General features: G+C 38.6%; 1 protein-coding gene across 8 annotated transcripts in view; it reads left to right on the top strand.

Moving 5' to 3' along the window:
- IMMP2L (inner mitochondrial membrane peptidase subunit 2) overlaps positions 1–18,279 on the top strand; it is a 1,220,903-nt gene that overhangs the window by 817,891 nt on the left and 384,733 nt on the right. The window contains exon 7 of one of the 8 annotated variants that reach the window (XM_032483687.1): positions 10,427–11,641. The exons of the other annotated variants lie outside the window; for them this stretch is intronic. Coding sequence (XP_032339578.1) covers positions 10,427–10,456 — 30 coding nt within the window. The 3' untranslated portion in view covers positions 10,457–11,641. Of the gene's footprint in view, positions 1–10,426; positions 11,642–18,279 lie in introns of those variants that run through there. 8 annotated transcript variants of the gene reach the window in all.

The raw sequence follows: 18,279 nt of genomic DNA on the forward strand, positions 1-18,279 counted from the left end.
GGTAAACAGAAGCACATGGACTTGAGCCCATTTTCCTGAGACAGACTCAGCACTGCCCTGTCTCTGTTACCTACTTAAATGGCCATACAATGATGTCCACGGGGGTCTGTAAATTATCCCAAATTTAAATTATTTGCCTAGTTTTAAAATTTTTTGTCCACATAAAATAAGTGGCATATTCACTGTTTTGGAGCACTTTTCCTATCTGAGTGACACTACCATAGGGATACCTGCAGTCTCATAATAATTAGCTAAATATTCACATGCGTTCTCAGGAAAACCCAGACGATTAAAGTCACCCAAAGGCAAATGCAAGGACTTCTGAGGAGGGTATTAAATACCTTTACCTTTAATAAAGGTAAAGCCTTCTAAGAGGGAAGGGAACTTGGAGGACATCAGGTGTTGGAAAGCAGGGTGCAAGATGGCCAGCTCATCTGCTCATAAAAGCTTGCCCTGCATGAGATAAGGGACATTAAGCACCGCTGACAGCAATGTACGGGACACTGCCAGTATCACAGGGGACTTGTGGGGCAGCCTGGAGAGGCCCAGCAGTATGAAGGACTTGGTGACCTGAGAGCTCACGGCGGGGGCACCGTGTCTACTGTTAACCTCCCACACAGCACCCAGTTAATTTCTTTCACAGCGCTCATTACTAACTTTTCCTTTGTTTGACATTATTTCTACGTATCCCTTTTCCAGCTGTCAACTCTAAACCTGAAAAAGGCCAGCATCATGTCTGTGGCTTTCTATCACTGACTTCTCGGTACGTGCGATAGTGCTAGGTTCAGAATAGGCACAAAAATATGTATTTATTGAACGAATGAATGGTGCTCAAATGGAGCAACACGCACCAGGCGGAAAGAGCACTTAGCGGATGCACAGCTGTAACCAGAGGACACTGAATGGGAAGCTGCGGTCCTGCCTTTTGTTGATGGGGAACATGCACCCAAGAATAGCCAGCTGAGAAGCACAGAACATGAAAGCTTGTTTTTTTGTTTTTTTGTTTTTTTTTTTGCAAATGAGATTTTCATTGTACCACAGCAACTATATTAGGTTAAAAGTTTCTTCGACCTGGCTTTATAGGTGGGACAGCAGTATGAAACTTTCTTAACACTTACGTAGTTTTTTCATGAATGTTCTATAATTTGGCACATAGAAACATTCTTACTATTTCATCAGAAAAAGAAAAGCTAACCCTTCTTTACCTGTTTAATTAAATGTTTGGAAGACATAAGCTTAATTAATTCAGATTTTAAAAGCTGACTATACTGTTTACTGTGTTCTGCCACCAGCGGATACAACTACCAGATTTTCCTTTGTATTAACCTTTTTCTGCTTCCCTGTGACAAGACTGGGACATAAAAAACCTACAGCTGTTACCTAAATCACATGTAGAAGTTCCACAAATGAAAAACTCTTGTATCCGTGTACTACAATTCTAAAATGTCTATCTTCTGATTATAACATTTTAAGAAATTCTTCCAACCACCTGAGTCCATATTCTGTGTCTCCTTTGGTCATAACTGAGCAAACAAGACAAGATTTGTAAATCCTACTTTGTGAAAGCCACTAAAGACACAAATCTGCCTCATCATTTTACCTTAGCTATGCCTTTATCAAACATCTGGTAGTAAAGTGTTTGTCTCACCCCAAAATGGAGCCTGGCAGCAAGCCCTCTTTTCAGTTAAGTTAATGGGCTCCTAACAGAAAAGAAAGGAATAGGGAATTCAATAGTGCGTCATGGGCCTGATATTCATGAAAACTCCATACGAGAGTGGATTAAACTGCTACTTCATTTGAATTAGACAGAGTAATAATATTCCCCAAAGGAGAAATCTTTCACATATTGTTTAGAACAGTTATTTTAATGAAAAGGCCAAATTGCCATTTGAATTGCCCTCCCTGACCTCAGACATTCATTTACTCATTACTTCATTCATTCATGTACTGTGTGCCAGATATCACACTTGGGGCCACGATTTCACAGTTAAAACAAAAGCAAAAACGGAGTTTCTGTCCACAAGGCTCTCCCTCTATGGTGAAGAACCAGACAAATAAACCAGAAGTATAACAGAGCATGCCACTCAGTAAGTTGGAGTTAAACAAGGGATAAAAGAGAACATGTGGAGGGGTGATCTGACAGCTAGGACAAGAGGGTGTGAAGGTGGGGGATGCGAGGATAACCTTCCATGAGAAGCCGATACACTGGCTTAGTCTGGAAAGCCAGGTCTATGTGAGGCAGGCAGAGAAGGAAAAGGCCTTCCACGTGCAGAGGGCAGCATGCTCAAGGACACAGGAGAATGAAAACCCAGGTTGCTGCTGCTTTTGCTGTGATGGGTGGTGAAAAATCAGGAAGGTGCTACCAGTGTTGACTGCTGAAGGAAGCCACACCCTTAGGAAAATGCTGCGTTAGGAAGCCATGGCTTCTGAATCTGGAAGCTACCTCCAGAGCTACTGGCTCCAGAACCTTGCTGCTTCTGCTACAATCTGCCCTCACACGATGGGTGCCTCTTAGCCCCAGGTTATTCAGTTCTGAATCCAAGGCTTATTCAAGTGTATCTAATTTACACATAGAACTGTAGCTGCAAGGGAGTTTGGAAAATATAGCTCTTCGCTTTCTATTTTTTACACTGCAGAACGGATTTAGAATGAGTAATGAATGACCCAAACCCAATATCTGCCATGAAATTCCACTTAACATCACAAGTTAAAATAACTACTTACCCATTTTAAATAGCAATTTTAAGACCAGGCTAAATTCATATGACAAAATTTTAAAAATAGCATAAGTCATATAAAATACTAAATACAGATTCTCTAACATAAAAACGATTACATACTGCCTTTGATCTTCTTAAACATTCTTATTCCTAATTCTATATATTTCCAGGGTTGAATAAGACTTAGTATTTGGGAGACATTGATCACCTCAGCACACCAAGCTGAGGACATACTCTGAACAATACTTAAAGTCATTTTATCACAAATTCCAAAATTTAAGGGGATGAGGATCCTATAGTCCAAACCACTGTCTGTCGAGTGTATTATTAATTTCACATCAAGTTAGGGCCTGTAACCCACACTCTGACCACACCACATGCTTAGCCTCCTCTGATTGGTCGTTGCTTTATTCTCTTCTCAATTATTTTTATATCCATCCTGTTAGAACCAAAGTTCTAAATATATTAAAATGCCAGTCAAAGTTCTAGCTCTCATGTCTTCGGCCTGCATTCAGCACGTCTAAGGTCACTCTTCTGACAAGTCAGGAAGAATTCTGAGCAATATCACTATTAAAGGAAAGGCAGTATTAGGGGACCCTGAAAATAAAGAGGGAGTAAACACAGGAATAAAACTTAAGAGTATAATGCCATGGGAGCAAAGAGGAGAAGACTTTGGTTAGATGTGTTATTCTAAAAATAACAGAATTAAATGCCCAGGTTAAAAGAGAGAGAGGATTTAAAAAAAAAAAAAAAAAAAAAAGTCCTCCCTGGATTTGGCAATTCAGAGATCAATGGCGAGGAAAGCAGTTTCAGCAGTGTGTGTGTGAGGAGAGAGGCTGGCTGTGAAGGGGAAAAGACAGCGACAGTTGGACTCAAACATAATTTTGAGAGAGCATTTTGGTTTGGTTTGGTTTTTAATGAGCAATCACTGAGCATGATAGTATGACACAGAACACACTTTAAGAACCAATCCCAATGTCTAGTCCAGTCTTGGAATGACCACACTAGATATTTGGCATTTATCTGCTGGGATGACAAAAATAAACTGAAGAACTTCAGTCTTTAAGCTTGGAAGAGCTAATATGCCTCAACACACTGGGTGTTCTGAGTACACAGCAGAGGCTAGGACTTGCTGACTGTCCAGCCATTCTGTAGCAAGCCTGTCAGGGTCCCACAAACACCAGGTGTGTCTGAGAATCTGTTGGGGGGTAATGCTGAATTATTACAAATAAAATCTGAAATTGAATTTTTTGCTGGTGATTGTTGTAAATTAAGAAAATCTTAGGTTTCTAAAAACAATTGAGAAAATTCATAGAAAGTGAAAGTTCTTAAGAGACATAATAGGATTCAACAGCTCATTTTGGACCAAAAAAAAAAAAAAAAGAGAGAGAGAGATCTCCATGGGGACTACTTAGAACAGTTAAAGGATGATAAGGATGATAAAAATTCATCTATTTTAGATTTTAGCGTATAATGAACAATTCATACATCCAGTCTAGTTTGCAAAGGAACTTGGATTCCAATATTATGCACATTAGCTTCATTTTCCTGGAGAGTTAAAGAACATAATGGAATAAAAATGTTTAAGAGATTAGTTAAAAGTTTCGTGTATAGTTACTTTTTATACATAGTTCAGTTTTGGAGTTATCACTATTTTGGATACTTCATTTTATTTGGAAAAATTAATGAGCTGATAGGAAAAAGTTTTACATCCCATATAGAGCTTATTAAATGCTCTTAAAAATTGTATGTAAGCCATACCATGATGGAATATCAGAAGTATTTACCCTAAACATTTTGAAAATGAATAGCATGTTCTACATAAAAAAATAAATGGCTAAAGCATCACGTTCTGTAAGTCAAACTTACCAAAAAATTAGTCATCTTTGAATTAGTAGTTAACTAATGAATAAAGTCATTAAATTAATACATTATAAGTTGATAGGATTTTAATGCTTTTAGGGATCTTAGATACTAAGTTCATTACTTTCATCTACTGCTGAAGAAACCAAACTCCTGATAGTTATTTTTTTCTCTTTTTTTCATATTTTAATTCTAATCTGCACTTTAAAAAAAATTTCTAGTAGGACACCTTAAATTATTTTTTGACAAAAGATAAGTGTGTATGTGGTAGGGGTGTGTGTGTAGAATACAGAGAAGAAGGGAGGGAGAGACAGGGACAAAGAGCAGAGGAAAAGGAAGAAAGATGGGGGGGGGGAGAGACCCTGGTCTCATGTCCTCACTAAAGGCGTCTTTTCCACTTAAGCACTAATCCTGGGCCTAATCCACTGCTCACGGACATGGCTTTAGCAAGTCTCCCTTCTCCCCGCTCTCCCCTGAAACACCAAGACACCCACCTCTCCTTGATCACCAGCTTGTAGCTATTAACATGCATTTCTCTCAACTAAAAAAGTAATGCAAACAAAATTCTACTGACTTCAATTCTTTCAGTCAAGACCTCTTTCGTGTGCTCTCCTTTGTAAGAAAAATGTTCAGAGGAGTTCTCTATATTTACTGATGCCAACAATTCCTTCTTAAACCTAAGCCTCTGCCCCTGGTCAAGGTCACCAATGGCTTCCATGTTGCTAAATGCAATGCTGTATTCTCAGTCTTCTCACATCTAGACTTGTCACCATTGTTGGCCACAGTTGATCACTCCTTCAAATGCTTCCTTCACTTGGTTTCCAGGACACCACTCTGCTGAATTTCTTCCTTATATTACAGTTTTTCACTCTCCTTTCCTGGTTCCTCCTCATCTTTCCAACTTCTAAACATGGAGGAAGCACCCCTGCCTTCAGTCCTTGGACAGTTTGTCTACCTGTACACATTCATTTAAATACCAGGTAGACACAGATGAATCCCAAATATCCTTAGACCTCAACCCTGAACTCCAGACTCACATATCAAACTGTCTTGTGGATAAATCCACCGGACCTCCAGTAGACATATCAAACTTAAAATGTCCTCAAACAAATTCCTGATCTTCATCCTCAAACCCATTCCTCCTACAGCCTTTAATATTTCAGTAGCTAGTAATGCCATTCTTCTAATTCTATCGGCCAAAAACCCTGAGGTCATCCTTGACTCCTTTCTCTCACAATCCACTATCATTCAGCAAGTCCCACTTTCAGAATATTTCTGGTCAAGTCTCACTGCCTCCACTGCTAACCCTATGGTCCACTGTCATTGCTAATCGTCACTTCACCTGCATTATTGGAATAGCCTGCTAGAGTCCTCCTTGCTTTCATTCTTGCCCTCTGCCCCCAACATCTGTTCTTTACACGGTGGCCAGAGCACCCCTCCACTTGCAATGCTCTTTTATGGATGTCTACATGACCTGTTCCCTTACTTCCTCTAGACCTTTGCTCAGATAGCCCTTCCCTGATCATCCTACGTAAAATTTCAAACCCACCCACAACCACCCAGTACCCCCTATACCACCGACCCTGTTTTATGTTTATCTATTGCGTTTATTACCATTTAGCATACACGTTTCACTTTTCATTTATTTACTGTCTGCTTGCTTCCAAAAGAGCAAACAAGTTTATCCATTTTATAAGTGGCTATAACCCTAGCACTTCGACCCAGGCCAGGCACAAAGTGGCCACTTAATATCTCTGTCTGACCTTATATTTGACAACTTCTCAATAACTATGTAGTTAAAAAAACATACAAATAAAATAAACATTTGAGGACAAAATAACAAAGTACTGTCTGGAGATACTCTCTTTGTGAAGCTTATCTGGGTTTACTGGATTTTAAAAATTCCTTGAGTTTCATCTACCACTGATTAAAGTTAATAAAGAAGTAGATGTACCACCAGTTAATGCAGAGTGTCATTATTCATCTATGCATTGTCACTTTTGCTTCAAGAGATTCAACAACACATTTGAAAAATGAACAGGGTGAGCTGACATTTGTTTCTTACAGGGGCCAGTACCAAGTTCAGAGACTGCCCAAGGCATTAGTAAGACTGAAAATTTTAGTGTCTTCTACCTTAAGTATATGAGTATTCTAAAAAGTACTAAATTATAAAATGAGGTTGTAAAACCAAACAAAATTTGACTTTCTCCAATTATTCCTATTTCATATACATTTTTGAAATATGTGCATTCTTTAAATCATATTTGGCACCCTTGCTATTATGGACAGAATATTTGTGTCTCCCCCCACCCCAAATTTGTATGTTGAAACCCTACTGTCTGATATGATGGTATTAGGAGGTGGGGTCTTTGGAAAGTAATTAGGATCGGGGAGGTCATGAGGGTGGAGCCCTCATGCAAGGGATTAGGGCGCTTTTAAGAGTCACAAGACAGCTTGCTTCCTCTCCCTGTTTTCCATCATGTAAGGGAATAGTAAGAAGTCAGCAGTCAGCAATCAGGAAAAGGGCTGACAGCAGAACTTGACCATGTAGCACTCTGATCTCAGACTTCCAGCCTCCAGAACTATAAGAAATACGTTTTTATTGTTCATAAGCCCATCCGGTCTATGGTGCTTTGTTACAGCAGCCTGAACAGACTGGGTTATTGCTTTGCTGTTGCCTAAAGCACTTGCTTAGTCTATAATTCAACCCTAGATGCATCAGAAGAAATGTCTACTGAAAGAAAAAGTGAGTTGCTATTAATCCAAATGGGCTTTTAAAAAATGTTGGGACGAGTCAGTAAACAGAACATTGTCAGATAAGAGTAAATTTGAAAAATAAATGTTCTCTCTTTCTTCTCACTGTCATACCCTGGAGGAAATCTGGCCTGGTTCTGTGAACTTGCTATGCTCCAGAAACTCTCAAATAACTCTCTTCATCTCTGGCATCTCCCTTAAGCTACAGGCTAATAAATACAATGGCCCAGGTGACATACTTACTTGGCTCCTCAAATTTAACTTATCCAACACAGAATTCTTCATTTTGTATCCCTTCAAAGCTTCCAAACCTTCTCCCCATCCAGGCTTCTCCATCTCATGGTAGCCACAATAGCCACCTAGTCACTCAGGTCAAAAATTTCGAGCCTCCCTTCACTCCTATTTTTATCTCTTATCCATTTCTTCAGCAAGGAACATACATCTTCACGTACTTCAAGCCTCCCCAACGCCACAGCTGCCACCCTAGTCCAAGGTTCAGGCCCATATCATTGCCGTAGCCTCCTAACTACTAGCCCCCCACTCCCACCCTCCAACACCTGAACCCACTTCTCATACAGCAGCCCGAGGGTTCCTCTTACATGGAGATAACGAAACTCTCTTCTTTAAATTATCTACTGGCTTCCCAGGGTCCTCACACTAATTTCCAAACTTCTTCCCTGAGAAATTTCCACGGTCTGGCCTCGCCTCCAGCCCACCTCCCTCCTTGCTCACTCCACTAGAGCCCTATTGCCCTTTTGTGACTGTCCCTCCAGCTTGAAGCTTCATGCTCTACGGTGGCCTTTGCACTTGCTCTCGCCTCGGCCTCAGATCTGTTCAGGACTCTCTCTCTCACTTCCTCTAGGTCTCTGCCCAAATGATACCTTTGACCAAGACAGCCTTAATATTTCCCTTACCTTCACTAAACTTTACAGGGTTTCTGCCAGACTAGAGACCCATGACCTCTCTTTTCTTTGCGCATTTACTTCAGAAAACTTGCAACATTAAATTCTTTCTCAGTCCCATTTGAGGTGTAAATCTTCTTCCAGCCTCTTGCCAGTTTTACAACCCAGGACTGTGTCTCTCAAGGACCTGGGAACCATTCCTTTGCTATGTAATCATCATGGAAGATGACTCGGCACCACTAATTTCCAGTCTCTGTGGGAGGACAGGAGCCCAACTTCTGTAAGGAAAATTAGCCAACACAGATGGCTAAATCACTAATATCCTTTTCCGCTAGCTCACCTCAGTGCTTAAAAATTCTCCTACCTTTTCTGTCAGCAGGTTTCAATCTTTTTCCTTTATTGCAATAGTCTTGACCCTACTGCAATAGTCTTGAGTAAAGTCTCCCTTGCCTGTTTAATTCTACCCAGTGCAAATTTTCCTTGACATCTTCTCAGGGAATCTGCTCTGACCTGTAGGTGTAGAATAGCCTATTCCCACCACCCTCCCTCCACCTAAATCTAGTCAATCTTTATGCCTCACTCTGCTTTAGTTTTCTTTGGAGCACTTATCACTACTTGACACTGTATTACACATTTATTTATTATTCAGTGTCTTCACTAAAATATGAGCTCTGTGAGTCTGGTAATTTTGCTTTTACTTCATTCCCATTGTATCCTCAACACCTAGAACTATACCTGGCATGCTGTAGGCTCATAATTAACTATGTGCTCATGGAAGGAAAGAAGGAATGAAAGACGGAAGGAAAGAAGGAAGGAAGGAAGGTCGGTTGGTCAGTCAGCCAATTGGTCGGGATTAGGGATTTTAAAAAGATAGAGAATGGGAGAGAAAATATAAAAGAAGGTATGTTTTCATGGATAGACCTAGAGATTATCATACTAAGTGAAGTAAGTTAAAGACAAATATCTGATGTCGCTTATAAGTGGAATCTAAAAAATGACACAAATGAACCTATTTACAAAACAGAAACAGACTCACAGACATAGAAAACAAACTTACGGTTACCAAAGGGGAAAGATGGGGAGGGATAAATTAAGAGTTTGGGATTAGCTGATACAAACTACTATATATAAAATAGATAAACAACAAGGTCGTACTATATAGCATAGGGAATTATATTCAATATTTTTTAATAACCTATATGAAAAATACTATGAAAAAATATATATAACTGAATCGCCATGCTGCAGTAATAGAGCCTAATCAAGGAAGACTGAGACCTAAAATGTAAGTAGGAGTAAGTCAGCAAGGCAAGAACATGCTGCAGGAAAAGGGGACCATATGTCAAAATATTAAGGTAGAGGTGGAAGGGTCTGGGGACATTTAGTCCAGTACAGAGAAAGGGGGATTGGGGAGCGATAAGGAGTTAGGGAGTATGGGCTTCCGAGGACAGCAGCAGCAGGGAGAATTATAAGCATTTCTGCCATTTAGAAAGATGACTGGTTTGCAGTGAAGTATACATTAGAAGGTACCAAACTGAAGCCAGAGAGCTATTTAGAGGACAGTTTTAGGAATACAGGCAAAATACATTGTTGGTGTGAGTTCGAAAGTGGGATGGAGAGAAATAAATGGATGAGTTAATTAAAGCAAGATTTGAGATCTGGATGCGAGAAAACATGGAAGAGGGAAGAGTTACAATGGGTTTCCAGGTTACGACTGGGCCTCCATTCACTGGGATGAGTAATACTGGAGGAAGAATGTTTGGAAAGAAGTGTCATGCTCACTTCTTTCGTTTAGTGCATTTAATCATCACTTGTGTCCTCTTGCTCCCCAGATGGGTAGGCAACCACTCATAAACTTCAGGGTTACACAGCTTGGCAAACTACTGCGTTTGGCCTCAGACCAAGCTGTTGATTACATTTTATAAGCTGCCTCCCAGTCATCTGTTACTGAGATCAGAGAAAGGGCTGCAGTTTTGACACTTGAAATTGATGGGTAGGATCTGTGTGGTCGCAGCAAGTCCAGGGTATATCCGGCCACCCTTTTAAACTGAACCTTGATAGGAGGCCATGGAACCTCTGCCTTGTTAGCCTCTTGCTAGTAAAGTGGAGATTTTAAGATGCAGCTTACGATTGCATTTCACAACCATCTTTTTTCTTCTCTTCTTTCTCTTTGGATGTGGATCTTAGAAATGCGGTGGATGGAGAAAAAGGAAGTAAGTTCCCATGGAGAAAAGACTAAAAGATGTCAGCAACTCTTCTCAGACAAGAGTGCACAGCGGGGAGTTTTCCTTTTTCGATGCCTATAGCTGGCCAGGAAGCTACATTACACATGATGGATACATTTCAGACTCATTATTTCCTCTTTGGAACAATGGACTTTTTCTTTTTTCTTTCTTTTTTTGATATTGAAGGGTTCACAATGGGCAAAGGTTAAAAAATAGGAAGGGTCCTAGTAATTGAATGTACCATTTAGAACATAAGCAGGTCACAGGGACTGAATGGCAGAAACAAGTTTTCATGCTGAGTCAACTTCTGCAACGCAGGTCAAGTTGCTACGGAGGGATTTCTGATCAACTGAAGATATTATTGGAGCTATTGCTTTTAAAAGATGCTTATTTACATTACAGTGATGATGAATGTCTGAGAGAATAATGTCTGCATAAAACAGAAAGAGCAACTAATAACAAAAATCATCAAGCCACTGTGAGTGCTTTATAGCACAGGCAGAGCTGCCGGGCTGGGAAGTTCCAGCTCCAACACAAACAGTGAACACATCCACGAAATTCATTTAATGCCTCATTATTTTTACACACACAAATATTATAGGCTCATTTCAAGATGAACAGAAGACAGAAAAAGGAATAGAATATTGGTTTATTGGATCTCTGGAATTGAGCATATATGTATCTCTGGGTCTTCACATTTTTCAAATGTCTTTTTCTATTTATCCTAGGGTTTAAACCACAGTAACAGCAATTGGCTACTCTTGCTGGTGCTAAATGAAAGAATTTGCAAAGAAAATAAAATCTTTTTACTTATAGCAATGCAACAGTTCAAAAGTCCTAATAAAAAACAAATTTTGTTCATCCCATGCCAGCTTAAAATTGTTTCTCATGCTAGTTGTCTTCAAATAAAAATACACTATTGAAAGAAAAAATTCTGGACCTAAAAATTAATGAACTTCTATGCATGTTTAATCTTTATCTGCGTGAACAAAAAATACTGCAAACCGTATCAGTAAACAAAGAATGCTGAAACCATCAAGTCATCAGCGACTGCCACCACCCCCGAGAGCAGACAAGCCTGAGCCCAGCCTTTGCAGCCACTCACAATGGTGCACTCTGAGCGGACTCAGAATAAGAAAGGACAAGATACTTGTCCTAGATAGCTAGGTGCTTGTCAAAGGAATGAATTCAATGAGCCCAAATGTTTGCTTCCTTCCATACAAAGAAAAGCACTAAATTCTTTAGCTTGAGATGCCTGGTTTTCTCTAGATAACAAGTAAACTTTTATTGTTCCAACTACCTGGTCTTTGTTGTAAAGCTTCTATATATCCCAGCTCCTCCCCTACCTCTTCTGAGCAGTCCTTCAGAGCAATCTGAGAGGCTGTCCTCCTGCCAAATAAAACATAACTGTCAACTTTTAGGCTGCACATTTATTTCACTTGACATTTGTAAACTGACCTTCAGTAACATTAAGAAATAAACTAGAGTAGTCCAAAACTGAAACTGAGGTTATTTAACAAATCAGAAAATCTAGGTACTATTCAGCCAAACAGTGCATAAATATTTTTAAGTTATCTGCCAGCTCTACTTTGCTAATGAACCATCACAACCATGTTCAACGTAAGCCCTCCATCCAGGCCCATCATAACTGATAGTGAGTTTCCCTCACATCATCACCCCAGTAATTAAAGAAATGTCTGTCCATCATCACTGAAGCCTCAGAACCCCAACACTTTTTCCTCTCCTTTGAATTTGTAGATTTCATCACAAATTCAGTTTGTATTTAGCATACAAAAATCTGCTTTACTTTCCAGGTAAGAAATCTTGAGGCAGGCAGGACAGAATAAGAAGTATAAATTCCCTCGTCTTTAGAGTAAACTGGTGGTTTCACCTCACAGTTAGCTTGTATTTAGGATGTAGAAATTTACCTACTTTTCCAGGTGAGGAATCTAGGGGCAGGCAAGTTAGAGGGAGTAAATGAGTAGAAAGCAAACTAACAAACTGACTTCCCCGATGGGAAATTGCTGATTCATTCTTTACTGAGAATCACTTTAACCCAGAGGCTACGCTCCAGGAAGGAGATAACAGCTGATAATCTCAGGAGAATGGACAGACCCTCAGGAGTTCCTCCTGAAGGTTCACTGAGGTTAAGAGAAGTGTAGTGCCCTGTAAAAGCCCTGATTGGTATCACCTTTTCTATTCCACCCAGTTTTTCTATAAAACCTCAAACACCAACCCCAAGATGGGCTCACAGTCTTTAAGTCATTAGCCTGCCGTGACTCCCTGTGCTGGGCAAAGCAGTAAAGCTGCTCTTTTCTTTGCTCCCCAAACTCTGCCTCCAAGTTTTAATTTGCTCTTCGGGGTGCAGAGGCCAATTTTGCAATAACAAGAGAACTCTCAACTCTCATCTGAGTGACCACAGGTATGTCACTGGAACTAATTCTCTTTATATGAATCTCTTTTTCTTAAGGAAATCCAGTCTATGCTGACCCGTTAGTTCAGACTGAGGTTGAAACTCTTCTCCTCAGCCAGTGACAACTCACTGTTTCTCCTCTGTGCTTTCCTGATGTACACACAGACACACACACACACACGCAGTGTGTGCACACAAGGGTAAGGTGTGTGTGTGTACTCTTTACGCTATTCTTTCTCTCTGGACACCCCAGGTCAAATTACTTGAATGCTTTCTCCACTTCTTCCTGTTTAACAAATAATACCCACCCTCAACAATGGTCTCTTAATTCAGACTTATCCCCTCTCTATTCTAGGGTATTTTTTACCTAGTCACTTCTTTGAGCACACTCCTCCACATCCACACTATCTGCTTTTTTACTGTTTAGTAATTTCCCCCCAGCTTTACTGAGGTATAATTCACAAATAAAAATTGTGTACACTCAAAAGGTACAACATGATGATTTGATATACTTTACATTGTGAAGTAACCAAGCTAATTAGCATGTCCATCACCTCACATAGCTATAGTTGTGTGTGTGTGCATGCATGTGCATGGGGTAAGAACCTTAAGATACACTCTCTTAACAAATTTTAAGTGTACAATACCATGTTATTAACTATAGTCACCATGTTGCACATTAGATCTGCAAAACATTCACGCTATGTCTGAATTATGTACCCTCTTACTAAAGTCTTCCCTAGTTAATTGCTATCTATTATAAAACAACTTGACACAACTGATACTTATATAGACCCCTATAGCAATAGCTCTTCTACTAATAATAAAACAGAGATGACTAAAATAGACCTGCTTCTAAAAATGGGGAATTTCACCATAATGACTATTTTATAAAATTAAGTAAATCAATAATTTACCAAGGAAGGAATTTTCAGCAAATGAATCCTGTCAGTGTTAAGCATCATTTAGCCACCATGGGCTAAATTACACAGCCTGTAATTTTGCATAAATTATGTTGGTATCTGTAGTTTACTGGAACACATGAAAGATACTCCATGTATATAGTTTTGAGAATGTTGCAAATGAGAATTTAATTTTGGGGAAAACATCTTGGTACAAAAATGCCCTGACCTAGGATGAATGAACTGAATAAAGAAGACCTAATGGAAAGAAAGGAGGGAAGGAGGGTGAGAAAGAGACAACGGGGGAGGAAAGAGACAGGAAAGCAAGGAAGGAAGGAGGGAGGGAGGAAAGAAGAAAGGGAAGAAAGAAGGAAGGAGGGAGGGAAAGAAAGGGATAGGGAAGGAGGGGAAAATAAGCAAGGGGGAGAGAGAGAGAAGGGAAGGAGGAAAGAAAGTATGTTTATTTCCTCAAAAAGAAACAGGGGAGTAAGGTTGAAAACTACTGTAAGAAAATATTTGAAAGTAAGGAAACTCTTTTATGGTGATTTCGTTCAGTTAGACAGACAATAGTCAATAAGGAGAAATATGGTGTGTGTCTAAAGATCCACTCAGAAGAATCAAGACTCACGAAGACTGAGTCTGAACAGGTTTGCAGAAATGTAGTATAAAGAGATGGTTCTGCAGCTTTGTGAAAATGAATCATCTGGCTAACTTGAAAGTGAAACAAAACACAGACAGTAAGAATCTGACCAATGAGTTAAGCAGCACTGATCCATTTTAAATACTGGGTCTGTATATTAGTAAACTGTTCTCTACATTGTTTGAACACTTTGGACCTGTAAATTGTTCTTTGCAATTGGATATTTTGGCCTTGTGTTGACATTAGTTTGGGCTCAATTCACTCCTTTCCAGTCACCAATGTGCACATTCTATTACTAAGCCCCCTCACTTATCAGCCAAAGAACAGGGTGAGGTTCAATATAGCAATACCAGGTCAGTATAGAGGAGGTGAAAGATATCAAACCACTTAAGTGAAAGAGAATGAACAACATTTATTTTGAATGATAGAGAGACTACGTCTTTAAATTACATCTAAACTTGGAATACTAATGGAAAATAAGCTTTGAGAGTATAAAACTTCAGAAAATCAACAACTAGATGAATCATCACAAAAGAAAATACAACTTATTTAGAGCCTAAGGTCCCTCAAAAGGTATTAACTCTACAGATACGCCTTCTGCCATTCAGTGTTTTAACAGCCAGTACTATTTCTATCGGTATTTCATCCATCTTCAACGTTACAAGAGGAAATTATCACCAGACTATATCCTGATCATGCACTCCTTTAAACAACTAAATGTTTCTTATGCATCTTTTGAAAATAATTTTTAATTTTTCATAAGTTAAATTATACTCCATTAATTTCTGAAAGGTAATTTTAGCTGTATCTTTTAAGGTTCTAACAGCTTTGATATAAAAGTACTACAATATTTAGCTATAGTTATACTCTGAAATTTTTCAATTGTAATATATGCTGACCATGACATACTGTTTTACTAATAGTCTTCTGAGTTTTTATCTTTTTCATGACTTTGGAAAATTGAAGATATCTTTAAAAAGAGAAAGTGTTCTCTCTTTTACTAAAGTTCAACCTGGCTGTATTCCTGGAAATCTCTTGTGTCTTGCACAGAACTTGAATTTGGTTGCTCATGAAATTCTGTGACTGATATGAAGCTAACCAGTGTCAACCACTAGAACTAATCCATCACATACAGTTGTCATAGCACAAAGAATGTCAATTATCTCCCTCAAAGTAACTGAGATGGCAAAATCGATCCAAGAAGGTGAGGCAAATTATCTTCTAAATATAGCATGAAAAGCTAGAGTCTGTGGCATTCTCAAAAGTTGCTTCCCCAAAGAAAAGCCAAATGACAGTCTGTTAGACAACACACCAGATACAGAGATTTGAGGACCTGAGTGAAAGCTTTAAAAAAAAAAAAAAGGAAAAATTCCAGTGTATCTCAAATTGCAGAATCCTAGTATAGTAGAGAAGTGAAGGAAAGCGATAGCTGTCCGTTAAGAGCTAATCTCTTTGTCTTGTTGGCTCACTGAAATAGGATTTACCTTAGTTTTTCCAACTGAAGAGAGAAAGGAATGGCACCCACCTAGCAAGGTGTTCTTTTATTCCTAATTTATATTAAAAATCCAGTGTCTCACATGTGGAGTTTATGTGGATGAATTATGACAGAATCTAAAATACAGTTTTAAGTGATGCTTCATGCAGAAGGTTAAGGTCAACTGCTCTGGATTCGTAGTATAAAAGAAATAAAGCACTCATAAAACATCACTTAAAACAGCACTATAGTTATTTGCATAAGCCACTAAAGGCCATGTATTTACAACATTTATTTTAGAATTTGGATAATTTATTCTGAGTAAAGAAGATCAGCCCCATCACTTACTACATCAAGCACTGGACAAGGCAATCGTATACAGTCATGAACAAGCTACAAAGGACTATGATCCTTATGACACACTCAGTAGAAGAAAATGTAATTCTTAAGAAAAACAACAGTACATAACTGTTAAGGGATTTCTCCCTCCTTCACTAGTTCAGATGCCTACCTGACTACATTAATGATAAAAGGACCTTATTTTGATGAGTTATAATTGCCCTAAGCATATTGCAATTTTGAAATGCCTAATAGAAAAAGTAAAGGAGTTGAATGAAAACCTCCTTTGAACAAGAGGACTAATAGGTTTTATTGACAGTTTAAAATGGAGAGCCATCTTGTGTTTAATTCTGCTTAGGGTTTAATGATCTCCACTGAAACCTTGACAATTAAAAGTGAGACCCTAAGAAATAAAACTAGAAATTCAACACATATGTGCAGTAGAAATTGCATTTCAAAATATATTCCATTTGTTTATTTTGACAAGTGAAATTTAGTTTCAATTAGTTTAGGTAATTTTAATTGTATTATGTTACTGATCTGGTAGATTTCAGAAACTGGCTAATTCTTTCCTAAGAAATGGATGGCACCAACTTTATGGGAATACCTAGGTTTTCAGATTAACAACATAAGAATTACTGAGTCTTTACCAAACATCAATTGTATTTCTTAATCCGTCAATAAATGAAAAACTGACACTGAACAGATAGATTTTTCTAGGAGGTGTGGTTTTCTGTGGAGGCAAGAAGCTAGAAAACTTGTAGTTGGTTATTCCATGCAAATGAACCACAAGTTAGTCAAAAAGTCATGACATTGCTAAATGATATGAGGTATACAAGGGTGGGAGGGGAAGGAGAAAGAGTCCTTGAACCTCATTGTCTAAGCCATTTTTAAGTGACAGAGCAAATAAATGGCACCCCAAGGGAGCAGTAGCCCTGGATGTATTAATCTTTCAGGATTAATGTTCATAAGAACTATGTTTAATGAATAAACAGGATCTTATGGCTCTCCAGTGACTGCTTAAGAAACTGACATTTAATGTCTGGACTCTGTGCTGCCAGGACCTTGTTGTAACATCCAAAAAGATGCCTCCATGAAACCCTCTCACTCAATACACTATTCTGTTGAGAAGCAAAGAGTTACAGAATGTACATGTTTGACCTTGGTATTTTGAACACTGCCAAGAGCAATAGTCTCTTAAATTTTCTGCTCCTAATTAGTACAAGCTGTCTCTTGCTTTTTATCTCTCCACATTTAAGTGGAAATATGAGTCAAAAGAAGACAAATTGTTCTTTGCTCCTTTCCTATCTGCCTACCAAGATAAATGATGCTCCTATAGGTTATGGGAACACTTCAAGTAGCTAAGAGCCCTTTATTACTTTTTACCAGTGCCATGTGTAATAAAGGAATGAAGAATTAGCAGTATGGCACATCACTTAGATAATGAGCACCTACTGAATTTGAAGCATTACACGTTCCTTAGTCAACCATTCTATTGTTCATTCCTTTATTCTTGGATATTTGGAGTAGAAGTGAACAAAGGGATTATATACACATGCACGGGGTTGTAGGTGTGGGCGTATGTGTATATTCTGCTATGCAATTTGCAGGGACAGATATAAGGACAGTCTTAAAGGTGACAAAAGGTAATGCTAATCTCAAGGAGCATATTTACACTTAAATAAGTTTTGTACATGTATTATGAAACTTATTTAAGCATAAATATTATATATATTATATATACACACTATATATGTATATATATATATATATATATATATATCTCATAAAACTTACACAGTACATGGCTTAAAGATTTTCAAATACATTGGCATGGAAGTTCTACGTACTAAGAAGGATCATGGATCTTAAAGGATGGATAGATCTGGGCCTTAAAGAATGGATAGAAAATTCTTTGTCCATATGGCAGGCAAGTTTATGCAGAAATCTGCCCTAGTACACCCTAGCCCTGGATTCTGTTCCATACAAGAGAAAATTTGAGAAAGCATTCAACCATACATTTCTTATAGATGAAAAACAAAAAAGT

This window comes from Camelus ferus, chromosome 7, assembly GCF_009834535.1.
Source record: "Camelus ferus isolate YT-003-E chromosome 7, BCGSAC_Cfer_1.0, whole genome shotgun sequence".
NCBI lineage: Eukaryota > Metazoa > Chordata > Mammalia > Artiodactyla > Camelidae > Camelus > Camelus ferus.